Source organism: Vulpes lagopus, chromosome X (assembly GCF_018345385.1).
Source record: "Vulpes lagopus strain Blue_001 chromosome X, ASM1834538v1, whole genome shotgun sequence".
NCBI classification, from domain to species: domain Eukaryota; kingdom Metazoa; phylum Chordata; class Mammalia; order Carnivora; family Canidae; genus Vulpes; species Vulpes lagopus.
Window position 1 is genome coordinate 55,759,060 of NC_054848.1, and position 15,658 is coordinate 55,774,717.

Consider the following 15,658-nt stretch of genomic DNA (forward strand, 5'->3'; position numbering starts at 1 on the left):
AATAATAATCTTTATCTACTTCTTGCTTAGTATATAAACTCCCTCCAACTCTTTTTTGAAATATTTGTCTTTCTTCTTCCAGATACATTAAGGTACATTATAAATTAATTACCTATAGAATTAGAAGTCTGAGGCTTTCTTTTTTTAAGGATTTTATTTTTTTATTCATGACAGATGAATCTCTGATTATCTCTGAGAGAGAGAGAGAGACAGAGAGAGAGAGAGAGAGAGAGAGAGAGGCAGAGACACAGGCAGACGGAGAAGCAGGCTCCATGCAGGGAGCCTGAATGTGGGACTCGATCCCTGGTCTCCAAGATCACGCCCTGGGCTGAAGGCGGCGCTAAACCGCTGAACCATCCGGGCTGCCATGAGGCTTTCTATGGAAACCTACAAATAATAGTTAAAATTCTTCCGTGTTATAATATGCTGGTATCTCACGTAGTTGAAGGCTAGCCTAGGTCTGATTTGTGGTTTCACTTTTATGGTTTAGGAATCAAAGTGCCTTTATTGTTTCAAAAGCAGGAATAGGATTACTTGGGAGTAATGGGATCAGTTAGTTACTATGGCTGCCTATAAAGCCTATAGTGATAATTGACCAGCTCTGTATCTTCATTCTCTTTTTCCTCAGGACTTCATATTATCCACAGCCTAGATGAAGTCAATTTCATACAGAACCTTGTGTTTTACATTGAAGCTGCATATAAAACTGCTGTAAGTACTCATTTTGGAATTGATCTTAAACATATGATGTTTATAAAAATACTGGACAACCCATTCCTTCTCCTAATGCTACCCCTCATAGTAAACCAATCTATAAGGCTTCTAATAGAAATTGCCTTCAGCCTCTTTATTTATTAAGCTTGATCATCCTGTTTGCCTTCTCTCCAAGGGAGTTACAGAGGCAAAAGGGTCAAGATGCTGTATGCTTCCACTCTGTAAAGTGTGGAAAGTGTCAAACTCTGTAATATCTCATGTTATGTATTTGAAAATCTGGAGCTAAATTGTGGTCTTATTTTAATAGTCTATGGAGCAAGATGACTAGGGAGTATAATGGGTCAATTAGCTTCTTAGAAATAAAATTTAGTCATGTGTTTGATATTATCTATAGACATTGATTCAGTGCTTACTATACAAAAAAAATGTTTCTTTTTCTCACAACTACCATATGAGGTAGGTTTATATTAAATCATATTATATTTAACCTCTCCTCTCTCAGGGATCACTGTTCTTCGTTGCATAATGTTTGTTGTATTTAAAATGGCTGTGTCCTTTCCCCTTTATTCCCTGTCACTATTTTTTATATTCCCCAAATATTCATTCTCCAATTGACTTATTTCACTCAGCATAATACCCTCCAGTTCCATCCACATCGAAGCAAATGGTGGGTATTTGTTGTTTCTAATGGCTGAGTAATATTCCATTGTATACATAAACCACAAAAATGAGTGGGAAATATCAGAAAGGGAGACAGAACATGAGAGACTCCTAACTCTGGGAACCGAACTAGGGGTGGGGGAAGAGGAGGTGGGCGGGGGTGGGGGTGGGGATGACTGGGTGACGGGCACTGAGGGGCACTTGATGGGATGAGCACTGGGTGTTATTCTATATGTTGGCAAATTGAACACCAATAAAAATAAATTTACAAAAAAATAATAAAATAAAATGGCTGTGTCATAAATAATCCAGTGTTTTTTTAGTCATTTATTTGCTTAATTTGTTTAGTTGTTTATTTAGCTGTTTTATGTGTGTGGTAAATCTGTGACTTGTCACTCCATATTTGCCAGAAGAATAAGCTTAACACAGACATATCTGATACAAATAGACATTATGTATTGACTGATCACTTTGCCTTCCAGTACCATTGGCCTGCTCTGGTCCAGGGTACAAGTCAGGCTTCTCTGGCCTCTCCATTGCAGCCAGGGGTTGCAGCAGGAGAATTAATTATATGTGCCTTCTCATACTCTAATCATGCTGCATAAATTAGAGTAGAGCTGGGTTTGGGGACAAGTGAGGCTAGCCATGGGATACATATGGCTTACCTTCCAGAAGCTTCCCTTTAACTCAGAGTTTTTATATAAAAGGTAATTTAAGGTAAATATAGAAACAAATATAGGTTTATGTGTGTATGCGCACATACATGTGTACACATCGCATGGGTATTTCCAAATTATGTTCAATGAGAGGGCCTAGAAACGACACCATAGTGGCAACGAGCACCGGTGCACAGGTCTTGGATTATAACTGTTCGTTCTGTAATAAGAGAAACCAGGATTCCTTGTAGAAGAGGCTGATTCTAGGGCTCGGGTGAGGAAACTACAAGATGAAACTACATTATCTTATAGTGACAGAAAGTGAGGAAGTGTTCAAAAAGAATGGGGCATGTCAAAAGTGTTGCAGGGCCAACCTGCAAGAACTCCCAATGGCTAAAGCTGGAACAACTTGAGCAATGAAACAAATAACAATAATGGTTTATTATAACCTAGAGAAGAATCTAAAGATCTATCAGTTCATGCTGATATAAATAAGTAAATAAAGAAATGAGGGAAAAAGGACAGCTCTTCCCTAAAGAAGAATCACAGTTAACTGAAGAGGTAATGAAGGAACTAAAAAAATCACCATTGTGACACCACTGTCATGACTGTTGCAGACAGAATTCACCAATGGATGCTAAATTAGTGGGCAGATGTTTGAGGAGATAGAGGATATTTGCATGGTTGTCAAGTATCATTCTCAAGATAGTTATTAATCACAAAAGGGAAAATAATAATTTACACTTCGGACTGAGAGTACTTGGATTCTAATCCTAGCTCTGTCACTTATTAGCTGTGTGGCCTTGGGTGAGTTACTTAACCTCTCTTTGCACCTCAGTTTCATTGCCTATAAGGATTAAGGAAGTTAGTAGTACAAAGTGCATAGGTTAGTGCATGGTACATTGTCAATGCCAATAGAGAGTAAAAATAGAATATATATTTAAGATAAAACACTGGGGTGCAGTTTAGGCTCCATTTTCTAGACCTGAGTATCTGCCTTGATGAAACATTTTGAGAAGCACTTGTCTACATGGACTGAGTTATAGTTCTTAGGCTTGATTAACTGTTGAGGAGTCTTCCAACTTCATAGAGGTCACAATAGAATTTAAAGCTATTAGGGAAAGAGCTACAGGGGCAACCCAACTCATTGGCATCTCCTTAATTGTGGGTATTGTGGGTACATGTATGTATGTACATACATTGTGCATTCAGCATTGTGCATTCAGCACATACATTCAGCATTGTGGGTACATGTATGTATGACAAATTAGCTACTGTGTGAGCCTTTTATTCAAGAGTTGTGTGTCTAGTAAGCATTTAATAGTAATGACTTGCTAATGGTATGTTGGTTATTTTATGCTAGGACTTCGGGATATGGGAACGTGGAGATAAGACTAACCAAGGGATCTCAGAATTGAATGCCAGTTCAGTTGGAATGGCAAAGGTAATTTGCTTTGCTTTGTTTGTACCAAGTGTGGGGTCAGGAAATACATCTTTGCCATAGAAAGGCTTAACGTGAATTTGGATCATCATCAAATTGTTCCTTTTAAGACACAGCAAAATTTGGATTCTCCCATAAAACTATGGACATGTAGGTAAAGAAAGATTCATTTCATAAGCTCCAGATTTGTATGTCCAACGGCTTTTGTAGCATATCTCTACTTATATATACCACAAAGGCCTCTCAGAACATATATTTTAAAGATTTATTCAATTTACTTGAGAGAGAGAGAGAGAGAAGTGAGTGCACATACACACAGTGGCTGGGTGGAGGGAGGAAAGAGAGAATCTCCAGCAGGCTCCCCACTGAGGGCAGAGCCCAACACGGGGCTCGATCTCATGACCCTGAGATCATGCCCTGAGCTGAAATCAAGAGTCAAGATGCTTAACTGACTGAGCCACCCAGGCACCCCAGAGAACATACCTTAAACTAAATTCATCTTCTCCACCATTACAAAAACGAAGAGGCCTAGCATTTCTTGTGTGCTGGTGTCATACTTGCAGCTACCCTGCCAAAAGAATGGTTTATTATAAATTTATCTGTGCCATGTTCAAATTATTTTTAAAGTATGATGCTTGGCTTGATAATACTATATCTTATGCTGTATCTTTTTTAAAATGCAGTTTTAAAGAATTCAGCCACTGGAGATAAATAAATAAAACAATAAAATTTTAAAAATCAAATGAAATATTTGTATTTATTTATTTTATTTATTTATTTATTCATGAGAGACACACACAGAGGTGGGGGGAGAGGCAGAGACACAGGCAGAAGGAGAAGCAGGCTCCATGCAGGGAACCTGACATGGGGCTTGATCCCGGGTCTCCAGGATCAGGCCCAGGGCTGAAGGCAGCGCTAAACCGCTGAGCCACCGGGGCTGCCCGAAATGTATTTTTATTGAGATATAATTGACATATAACTTTGTGTAAGTTTGAAGTATCCAACATATTGATTTAATACGTTCTTTTTTTTTTAAAAGATTTTATTTATTTATTCATGATAGTCACACACAGAGAGAGAAAGAGAGAGAGGCAGAGACAGGCAGAGGGAGAAGCAGGCTCCATGCACCGGGAGCCCGATGTGGGATTCGATCCCGGGTCTCCAGGATCGCGCCCTGGGCCAAAGGCAGGCGCCAAACCGCTGCGCCACCCAGGGATCCCGATTTAATACGTTCTTATTGTAATATGATTACCACCGAAGTGTTAGATAACACCTCTATCACATCATATAATTATCATTTTTTTGTGGTAGGAATGATTAATATTTAGTCTCTTAGCAATTTAGAAGTTTATAATACACTATTATTGTTCATATTCACTGTGCTGTGCATTAGATCTCCAGAACTTATTTATCTGCTGGTTGCAAATATTTTACCTTTTTAAAAAAAGATTTATTTATTTTAGAAAAAGACAGAGAACAAGCACATGGGGGGAGAGGCAGAGGGAGAGAATCTTCAAGCAGACTCCCCACTGAGCATAGAGTCCCATGTGGAGCTCAATCCCATAACCCGTGAAACTATGATCTGAGCTGAAACCAAGAGTCAGTCGCTTAACGGACTGAGCCACCCAGGCGCCCTGCAAGTTTGTACCTTTAAACAAAATCTCCTTGATTCCTCCATCCTCCAACCCCTGGTAACCACCATTTTGCTGGGTATTTTTAATTTGGCTTTTTAAGTTCCACATATAAGTGATATAGTACAGCATTTGTCTTTCTCTAACTTCTCTCACTTAGCTTAATGCCTTCAAGTCCATCTCTGTTGTCAGAAATGGCAGGATTTCCATCTGTCTCATAGTTGAATGATATTCCTGTGTGTGTGTGTGTGTGTGTGTGTGATGTCTTCTTTATCCACTGCATCTGTTGACAGTGCTTCTGTTTATTGGCTATTGTGAATAATGCTTCAATAAACATGGTGGTGCATATATCTCTTTGATATCCTCTTTTCATTTCCTTTGTTTATATACCCAAGAACAGAATTGCTGGATCAATCAATCATATGATAGCCCTATTTTAAGTTTTTGAGGAACCCCCATAGTGTTTTCTGTAGTGGCAGAACCAATTTGCATTCCATCCAACAATGTACAAGAGCTCCCTTTTCTCCACATTCCCATGCCAACACTAGTTACCACTTGTCCTTTTGATAATAGCCATTCTTACAGGTGTGAAATGATATTATATTGTAGTTTTGATTTGCATTTCCCTGTTGATTAGTGACTTTGAACATCTTTTCGTGTACCTAATGGCCATCTGTATGTCCTCTTAGGAAAAAATATCTATTCAATTCCTCTGCTCCTTTTATAATTGAATTTTTTTAATTATTGAGTTGTCTGAGTTCTTTATATATTTTAGATATTAACTTCTACAGTTTGCAAATATTTTCTCCTATTCCATAGGTTGCCTTTTTATTTCTTTCATTGTTTCTTTTCTTGTGCAAGAACTTGCAGTCCCACTTGTTGATTCTTGATTTTATTTCTTGTGCTCTCAGTGTCATATCTAAAAAATCATTGCTAAGGCCAATTTAAAGAAGCTCTTTTCATATGTTTTCTTTTAGAAGTTTTACAGTATCAGGTCTTATATTTAGTCCATGTGAAGTTAATCTTTGTGAGGGTGTAAGGTAGGGGTCCAGCTTCATTCCTCTGCATGTGGTTATCTAGTTTTCTCAACACCATTTGTTGAAGAGACTGCTCTTTCTAAATTGACTGTTCCTGGCTCCCTTATCAAATATTGACTGTAAATGCAGGGGTTTATTTCTGACTTTTATTCTGTTCCATTGGTCTATGTGCCTACTTTTATACCCACATAATACTATTTTAATGACTATATCTTTGTAGTATAGTTTAAAATCAAAATGTATGATGTCTCCAGCTTTATTCTTCTTTCTCATGATTATTTTGGCTATTTGGTATCTTTGTGTGATTCCAGACAAATTTTAGGATTCTTTATCTATTTCTGTGAAAAAAAAATGACATTGGAAATTTGATAGGGATTGCATCAGATCTATAAATGGCTTTTGGTGGTATGGACATTTTAACAATATTATTTCTTCCAATTCATAGAACATGGCATAGCTTTCCATTTGTTTGTGTCTTTAATTTCTTTCATCAAAGTGTTGTAGTTTTCACTGTACAGGTCTTTCACCTCCTTAGTTAAATTTACCCTTAAGTATTTTATTTCTTTTGATGCTATTGTGAATGGGATAGTTTTCTGTCTTCTTTCTGCAGCCATTTTTGGTTGTTAATGTACAGAAGTGCCCCTGATTTCTATATGCTGATTTTATATCCTGCAACTTTACTGAATTCATTGATTGGTTCCAACAGGTTTTGGTTGAGTTTACAATTTTCTGTATATAATATCATATCATCCTCAAATAATGACAATTTTACTTCTTCCTTTCTGATTTGGATGCCTCTTATTTCTTTGTCTTACCTAATTGCTCTAGGTAGGACTTCAGATATTATGTGGAATAAGAGTGGTGTGAGTGGGCATCCTTGTCTTGCTCCTGATCTTAGAGGAAAGGCTTTCAATTTTTCACTGTTTTTTTTTTTATTTGGATTCTGGTTAGTTTCAGGTGTACAATATAGTGATTCAACACTTATGTTCAACACTTATATACAACACCTGGTGCTCATCACAAGTGTTAGCTGTGGGTTTGTTACATATGGCCTTTATTATGTTCAGATATGTTCCCTCTATACTGAATTTGTTGAGGGTTTTTACCATGAAAAGATGTTTACGACCTCCATCTTAATTGCTTCTGGGATAATATGGGAGGAAAAAAAAAACCTTCAGAGGCCCCTGAAAATAAAGAATGCTACATTGTTATTTTTCTATTCTTCTGAACATATTCAAAATGACTTCATATGCACTGATATGATACTGGTGTACAGGGAGAAGAAATCTATATCTTTTGCTGAAAATGTCCTTTCTTTCTTTGCTCTTCATAGGCAGCCCTGGAAGCATTGGATGAACTGGACCTGTTTGGTGTGAAAGGTGGGCCCCAATCAGTTATCCATGTCCTAGCTGATGAAGTACAACACTGCCAGGTAAGAGAATAATGAACCACATTATAAACAGTTTTACTCTTACCCAGACTCAGAATGAGCATGGCCATTAGAATAAGGAGACCTGAGAGTACATAATCTGATTTATTACTATCTGCCAAAAGTGTCTTATCCAAGCTTCCTATACTGAGTTAAGTTTGATATAGCGTGAACTATAACATAGATCATAGTCCTGAACCATAGTTTGCTCATCCATGGCTATAAAGGGATCCTATCATAGTATGTAGAATTCTAATTCACAGTTGTCATATCAAGGGTCTGTGGGCTCTGTTCCTTTCCTAAATATACCAAGAAAACAAGAGGTGACTGATTTTGAGTATTCTTCTTGATAGTGGCTTTGAAACATTCTCTTGTCTCCAGTTGTCTCTAGGCATAGATGTTTGGAGATTAGACTGTTTAAGTGGTAAATATGTATCCTCAATTTTGTTTAGGGTTAGTCTCTGTATTGAAAGAGTAAGGTTCTTCTCGTTGGCAAGATTACTTTCTCCCTGTCTTCAAACCCTGATTAGATACCCATAATAAATATACACTTATCTTCTCATTTTAAAAATGTGAAATTTTCCCTGGAAAAGATAAATGTCAGCAGTGTAGGAGCTGATCCTTCCACATCCTGCTTCTTGGCAGCTACATCTTCTCTTATCTTTGTACTTAAATGGTTGCTAATGGAGCAAGGGGATTGTGGACAAGATGATGTTTAGAGTATTCTTTATCCGTGAGCAGCTGCTTAAGATTCAGGATTAGGAAGCATTGAGAGCAGTATTAAGACAAGGCATGATTTACAGAAATAGCTAGTTTTCTATGCTCTTACTTAGAAATTATTCTTGAATTATTATCAAATTCAGTGTTGAATATAATTGAATCATTATTATGGTATAATGTTTAGATTTTTCTCCCGAGTGATCCTCTTCCACATAATCTTTTGAAACTAAGGCTGTTTGTTTTATAATCCCAAGTTGTTTACTAATATGCCAGTTTTGACTTCCTTTCTTCCTTTTTAGTCTATCCTTAATTCGATACTCCCCCGGGCTTCAACATCCAAAGAGGTAGATGCTAGTCTGCTCTCAGTTATTTCCTTCCCAGCCTTTGCAGTAGAGGATAGCCAGTTGGTAGAGCTCACAAAGCAAGAAATCATCACCAAGCTTCAGGTATGTCCATATGTGCCCTTCTTTTCTTTAGAGCTTTGACTTTAAGGAGAAACTAATATCACTGGGGTTCTGAGTCAGTGATATTACCAAATGATCAGTGTTAATACCACCAGTAATAGAACATATTGACATCATGTATCCCTGATACAGTGTACTGAAAAGTGCACAGCACCAATGTGGTATCCGTGCAACTAATGCATTATCTTAGTCTAATCATGAGAAAACATTAGACAAGACCAAATTGAGGGCCATACTACAAAATAACTGATGAGTTCTTTAAGTGTCAAGGTGATGAAAAACAAGACTGAAGAACTGTCACAGATTGGAGGAGACTAAGGAGATGTGACAACTGAATGCAATGGGATTCTGAAATGGATTTGGGAACAGAAAAAAAAAAGCCATTAGTGGGAAAACTGGTGAAATCCAAATAAGTTCTGTACTTTGGTTAATAGCATTGTACCAAGGTTAATTTTTTAGTTTTGATAAATGCCCTGCAGTTATGTAAGTAAGATGTTAATATAAAGGGGCAGTGGATGAAGAGTAATGGGGATTCTGTACTGTTTCTGCAACTCTTCTATAAGTTCTCAAGTTATCTCAAAATTTAAAAAGATATGTTGTCCTTTTTTAAAAAGCCTGTTGCTCTCTTATGAACTGTGTGAACAGGACCACATATATTAGCAATTGGGCTGTTACAGACTTACCCTATGGTGGAAAGTGATGGAGAGGATAATATTAGAAACTCTGCTTTAGTGAAGAGCCCTAGACCTCACTTGAACCCACATTGATGGCTGAAATCAGTTTCTGCTGCTGGGCTGATATCGAGGGTTTTTTTTTTTTTAAGATTTATTTTTATGAACAGCTGTACGCCAATAAATTAGGAAATCTAGAAGAAATGGACGCATTCCTGGAAAGCCACAAACTACCAAAACTGGAGCAGGAAGAAATAGAAAACCTGAACAGGCCAATAACCAGGGAGGAAATTGAAGCAGTCATCAAAAACCTCCCAAGACACAAGAGTCCAGGGCCAGATGGCTTCCCAGGGGAATTCTATCAAACGTTTAAAGAAGAAATCATACCTATTCTACTAAAGCTGTTTGGAAAGATAGAAAGAGATGGAGTACTTCCAAATTCGTTCTATGAGGCCAGCATCACCTTAATTCCGAAACCAGACAAAGACCCCACCAAAAAGGAGAATTACAGACCAATATCCCTGATGAACATGGATGCAAAAATACTCAACAAGATACTAGCCAATAGGATCCAACAACACATTAAGAAAATTATTCACCATGACCAAGTAGAATTTATCCCTGGGACACAAGGCTGGTTCAACACTCGTAAAACCATCAATGTGATTCATCATATCAACAAGAGAAAAACCAAGAACCATATGATACTCTCATTAGATGCAGAGAAAGCATTTGACAAAATAGAGCATCCATTCCTGATCAAAACCCTTCAGAGTGTTGGGATAGAGGGAACTTTCCTCGACATCTTAAAAGCCATTTACGAAAAGCCCACAGCAAATATCATTCTCAATGGGGAAGCACTGGGAGCCTTTCCCCTAAGATCAGGAACAAGACAGGGATGTCCACTCTCACCACTGCTGTTCAACATAGTTCTGGAAGTCCTCGCCTCAGCAATCAGACAACAAAAAGACATTAAAGGCATTCAAATTGGCAAAGAAGAAGTCAAACTCTCCCTCTTCGCCGATGACATGATACTCTACATAGAAAACCCAAAAGCCTCCACCCCAAGATTGCTAGAACTCATACAGCAATTTGGTAGCGTGGCAGGATACAAAATCAATGCCCAGAAATCAATGGCATTTCTATACACTAACAATGAGACTGAAGAAAGAGAAATTAAGGAGTCAATCCCATTTACAATTGCACCCAAAAGCATAAGATACCTAGGAATAAACCTAACCAAAGAGGTAAAAGATCTATACCCTAAAAACTATAGAACACTTCTGAAAGAAATTGAGGAAGACACAAAGAGATGGAAAAATATTCCATGCTCATGGATTGGCAGAATTAATATTGTAAAAATGTCAATGTTACCCAGGGCAATTTATACGTTTAATGCAATCCCTATCAAAATACCATGGACTTTCTTCAGAGAGTTAGAACAAATTATTTTAAGATTTGTGTGGAATCAGAAAAGACCCCGAATAGCCAGGGGAATTTTAAAAAAGAAAACCATAGCTGGGGGCATCACAATGCCAGATTTCAGGTTGTACTACAAAGCTGTGGTCATCAAGACAGTGTGGTACTGGCACAAAAACAGACACATAGATCAATGGAACAGAATAGAGAACCCAGAAGGGGACCCTGAAATGTACGGTCATCTAATATTCGATAAAGGAGGAAAGACTCTCCATTGGAAGAAAGACAGTCTCTTTAATAAATGGTGTTGGGAAAATTGGACATCCACATGCAGAAGAATGAAACTGGACCACTCTTTCACCATACACAAAGATAAACTCAAAATGGATGAGAGATCTAAATGTGAGACAAGATTCCATCAAAATCCTAGAGGAGAACACAGGCAACACCCTTTTTGAACTTGGCCACAGTAACTTCTTGCAAGATACATCCACAAAGGCAAAAGAAACAAAAGCAAAAAGGAACTATTGGGACTTCATCAAGATAAGAAGCTTTTGCACAGCAAAGGATACAGTCAACAAAACTAAAAGACTACCTACAGAATGGGAGAAGATATTTGCAAATGACATATCAGATAAAGGGCTAGTTTCCAAAATCTATAAAGAACTTATTAAACTCAACACCAAAGAAACAAACAATCCAATCATGAAATGGGCAAAAGACATGAAGAGAAATCTCACAGAGGAAGACATGGACATGGCCAACAAGCACATGAGAAAATGCTCTGCATCACTTGCCATCAGGGAAATACAAATCAAAACCACAATGAGATACCACCTCACACCAGTGAGAATGGGGAAAATTAACAAGGCAGGAAACAACAAATGTTGGAGAGGATGCGGAGAAAAGGGAACCCTCTTACACTGTTGGTGGGAATGTGAACTGGTGCAGCCACTCTGGAAAACTGTGTGGAGGTTCCTCAAAGAGTTAAAAATAGACCTGCCCTATGACCCAGCAATTGCACTGTTGGGGATTTACCCCAAAGATTCAGATGCAATGAAATGTCGGGACACCTGTACCCCGATGTTTCTATCAGCAATGGCTGCAATAGCCAAACTGTGGAAGGAGCCTCAGTGTCCATCGAAAGATGAATGGATAAAGAAGATGTGGTTTATGTATACAATGGAATATTACTCAGCAATTAGAAACGACAAATACCCACCATTTGCTTCAACGTGGATGGAACTGGAGGGTATTATGCTGAGTGAAATAAGTCAATCGGAGAAGGACAAACAGTGTATGTTCTCATTCATTTGGGGAATATGAATAATAGTGAAAGGGAATATAAAGGAAGGGAAAAGAAATGTTGGGAAATATCAGGAAGGGAGACAGAACATAAAGACTCCTAACTCGGGGAAACGAACTAGGGGTGGTGGAAGGGGAGGAGGATGGGTGTTGGAGGGGAATGGGTGACGGGCACTGAGGTGGACACTTGACGGGATGAGCACTGGGTGTTTTTCTGTATGTTGGTAAATTGAACACCAATAAAAGTTAATTAAAAAAAAAGATTTATTTATTTATTTATTTATTTATTTATTTATTTATTTATGAGAGACACAGACTGAGAGAGAGAAGCAGAGACATAAGCAGGGAGCCCGATGCAGAACTTGATCCCGGATCCTGGGATCACGACCTAAGCTGAAGGCAGGCGCCCAACCGCTGAGCCACCCAGGCGTCCCTCAGAGGGTTTCTTTTAAATTACCTTTTATTATTTTTTAAATATTGTATCTGTATTGGTGATAGGTTACAATTGCACATGTTGCAATTATATGGATTCATTATATGGATATACAAATGGACATGCTTCCGACTTTTTTCTCTGCATTCCCAGGGTCGTTATGGTTGCTGTCGCTTTCTACGAGATGGATATAAAACCCCTAAAGAGGTAGGTTTCTTTTCCCCAAAACAAGTACAAAGTAGAATGGTCACTACTATCTGCAGTCTCATTCAGAGAAAATACTTAACTCATTGGTGGTACTTCAAATAATCACTAAGTAGGATAACAATAACTGATGTTTGCTCCCTTTGTTGGGGTTAGTTGCCTTTATGTTTTTTGTTTGTGAGCCTTTATAGATCAAATAAAATAGAGGAAGGTGTAGTTCTTCTACTTCTTGGAGCTGGTTGGTTTCAGAAAAAAAAACCTACTGATAGATGCTTAAATCAGTGGATGAGAGGTTAAGCAGAAACAGAAGATTTTGAATAGTCTCAAAGTATCTCCCTCCCAAATACTGAATAATTACAAAGGGGAAAATCTTTCCTTCAGTAGATATTTCTGCCCCCTTCCGCCTTTTGCAGTTGGTTAGTTCTGAACAGTACCTGATCTTGAAAAGTTAACATCCTTTTGTTCCACTTGTCAAAGGTTCTCCTTGGAATTATCAATGGAGAAAAATCAGTATTATTAAAGGGAATGAATGGTCATTATGAAGCACTTTACTGGCAATGTAAACATTGTTTAAGGCCTTTTTTCATTATTGAGCTCAAACTCTTCTGATCTACTTCCCTTCTTCTACTTTGTTCTTTAGCCCCTTTGATTTCTCTCTACCAATCTGTTAACATTATGCTCTGAAATATCATCAGAAGCTCCTAAGTGATCAATCCAATAGCCTTTTCTCAGTCCTTATTGAACTTGACTCCTCTGTAGTCCATTACTGTTACCTACCCTTCCATTTTCTTGAAATTCTTTTCCCATTTCATTTCCACAGTACTACACTATCCTAATTATTCTCTTTTTGACTTCCCTCACTGAACTATGAGGCTTTACCAAGATTCTGTTCTTGGGTCATTTGTTTACTATATGTAGGTGCTACAACGGTAACTTGTCCTTCAAGTGTTACCTCTACGAGGATGATTCCCAAACCCTCATCTCTTGCTGTCCTTGTAAACATTTCTATTTGTATGTTCTTATGCTACCTCAAATTTAACAAATATAAAATAACACTCATGTTTACTATAAACTAATCTCACTTCTTCATATACCTGCCTGTAGCATCATTCTTATCCCAGTTCTACTAGTTACAAGTCACATCACAAAGTACTTGCTAAGGGAGGAGGAGTATGTACTGTGCTCTGCCTTCTCTGAAACAAGCTCTCAGAAGTGAAAGGCTGTATTCTGATACCTCTGAACTAAAGATGTAAGTCTGACTTTGCAGTGATAAGATAGACTTTGTTTATTGTGTTCTTACCAGGATCCCAGTCGCCTATACTACGAACCATCTGAGTTGAAGTTATTTGAAAATATCGAGTGTGAATGGCCACTGTTCTGGACATACTTTATCCTCGATGGGGTCTTTGGTGGCAATGCAGAACAGGTAATATGCTGGGGAGACAGCTTTTCAGCAGAATGCCTTTGTCTTGCAGTTAATGGCTGTGCTGACCCTGTGACAAAATGGGAGTTCCCTATTAGAAAAGACGGAGTCTTCTAGAGACTAGCCATTGAGGGCACTAGGTTAAGAGTTGGAAGACCTTTACATTGCCATTGCTCAGACTTGGCTTTTAACAAATACAGAGAGCAAAACAGCAAGCCCTGTCGTCTTGCCTCAGCTGTTAGAGGTATTTCACTTTACTTCCTGGCTTTGTGTATCTTTTATTTTTTAAATATACCTTGGAAATGATGTTCTAATGTTAGCCCCCTCAAAAACTCCCAAAACAACAACCCATTTATATCTGTCCTTGCCCCCTGAAAACATGGTCATCATCGCTTTTTGAGCTTCATGAATAAAGTAATTTAGAAACCATCATTGGAAAATAAACTGGGATATTTGATCAAGTTTAGTGTCAGGCATTCTACAAACTAGCTATGGTCTAAACTTGGACATAAATCCAACACATTTGTAAGTCACTTATATCTGGCTACAGAAAACACAATTTTGTGTAATTTGAATGCTTTGGCCAATATTAATCTGTAACTGCCAACAGGATCTTAAATAATAGGGTTACACCAAAGTTTCAGGGGCCGCAGAGTGCTGTTTGACTCTAAATTTCAGTATTAAGGAATATCCTCTTTGAGAAAGCAAATAAGATAAGTGGTAATAAAAATAGACCACCCTATTTTGACCACCCTATTTTCATTCTACCATTTTTCTCAGTCCTTCTCAAATTCCACAGAATTTTTTATAAAAAAAAACTTCTCTTGCTCAAAAAAAAGGTGTATTTATCAGATGTGCCTACTAAGTACAAACCACAATCACGTTTTTTTTTTTTTTTTTTTTGGACTCATTGGGGTAAAAAGAGTTGGGAAACTTGGATTCTTTTTTGTTCTTTTTTTTTCTGGCTTCCCTCCTGACTCTTGAATAGCCCAAATATAGTCATGGGCTTTTTCCGTTTCTCTGTATACAATGAAAATAGTTTTTCACTCTTCTTTGAAGAAGAAGATGTCCCTAAAGTTTTTTGAATTTCACAGATGAAGATACTCCATAAGCACAAAGGACAGTCAATTCAGCTATAATGAGACATATATGTTTCTTGAAAATCACCATGCTCTGCATATTTGAGAAATAAAAACTATAGGGCTCAAAAGGAGGTTGGGACCCAGCACTTAAAAAGTTTGTCAGAAATACATTTTTAAAAAATGCTAGGAACCTAACAAACACTGTCATAACTTTATGCATGTTAAACGGTTAAGAAATACATGCATACCACAGTTGATATGGCACTTGTACCTTGAAAGGGACCTTAGGTTTGCTTGTGGATATGTGCCAGCTCACCTGATGAGTTCCCACGCCCACCACTCTGTGTGCCAGAAGAAGAGAACAAGAAA

General features: G+C 37.9%; 1 protein-coding gene across 6 annotated transcripts in view; it reads left to right on the plus strand.

The window, feature by feature from the left end:
* The window catches only part of PHKA1 (phosphorylase kinase regulatory subunit alpha 1), a 171,899-nt gene that overhangs the window by 29,021 nt on the left and 127,220 nt on the right, over nt 1-15,658 (plus strand). For 5 of the 6 annotated variants that reach the window (XM_041740790.1, XM_041740789.1, XM_041740793.1 and 2 more), the window contains exons 5-10: nt 629-711; nt 3,394-3,474; nt 7,473-7,571; nt 8,588-8,734; nt 12,734-12,787; nt 14,088-14,210. In XM_041740790.1, coding sequence (XP_041596724.1) covers nt 629-711; nt 3,394-3,474; nt 7,473-7,571; nt 8,588-8,734; nt 12,734-12,787; nt 14,088-14,210 — 587 coding nt within the window. The remainder of the gene's footprint in view (nt 1-628; nt 712-3,393; nt 3,475-7,472; nt 7,572-8,587; nt 8,735-12,733; nt 12,788-14,087; nt 14,211-15,658) is intronic. The other variant, XM_041740791.1, reaches the window with a different exon arrangement.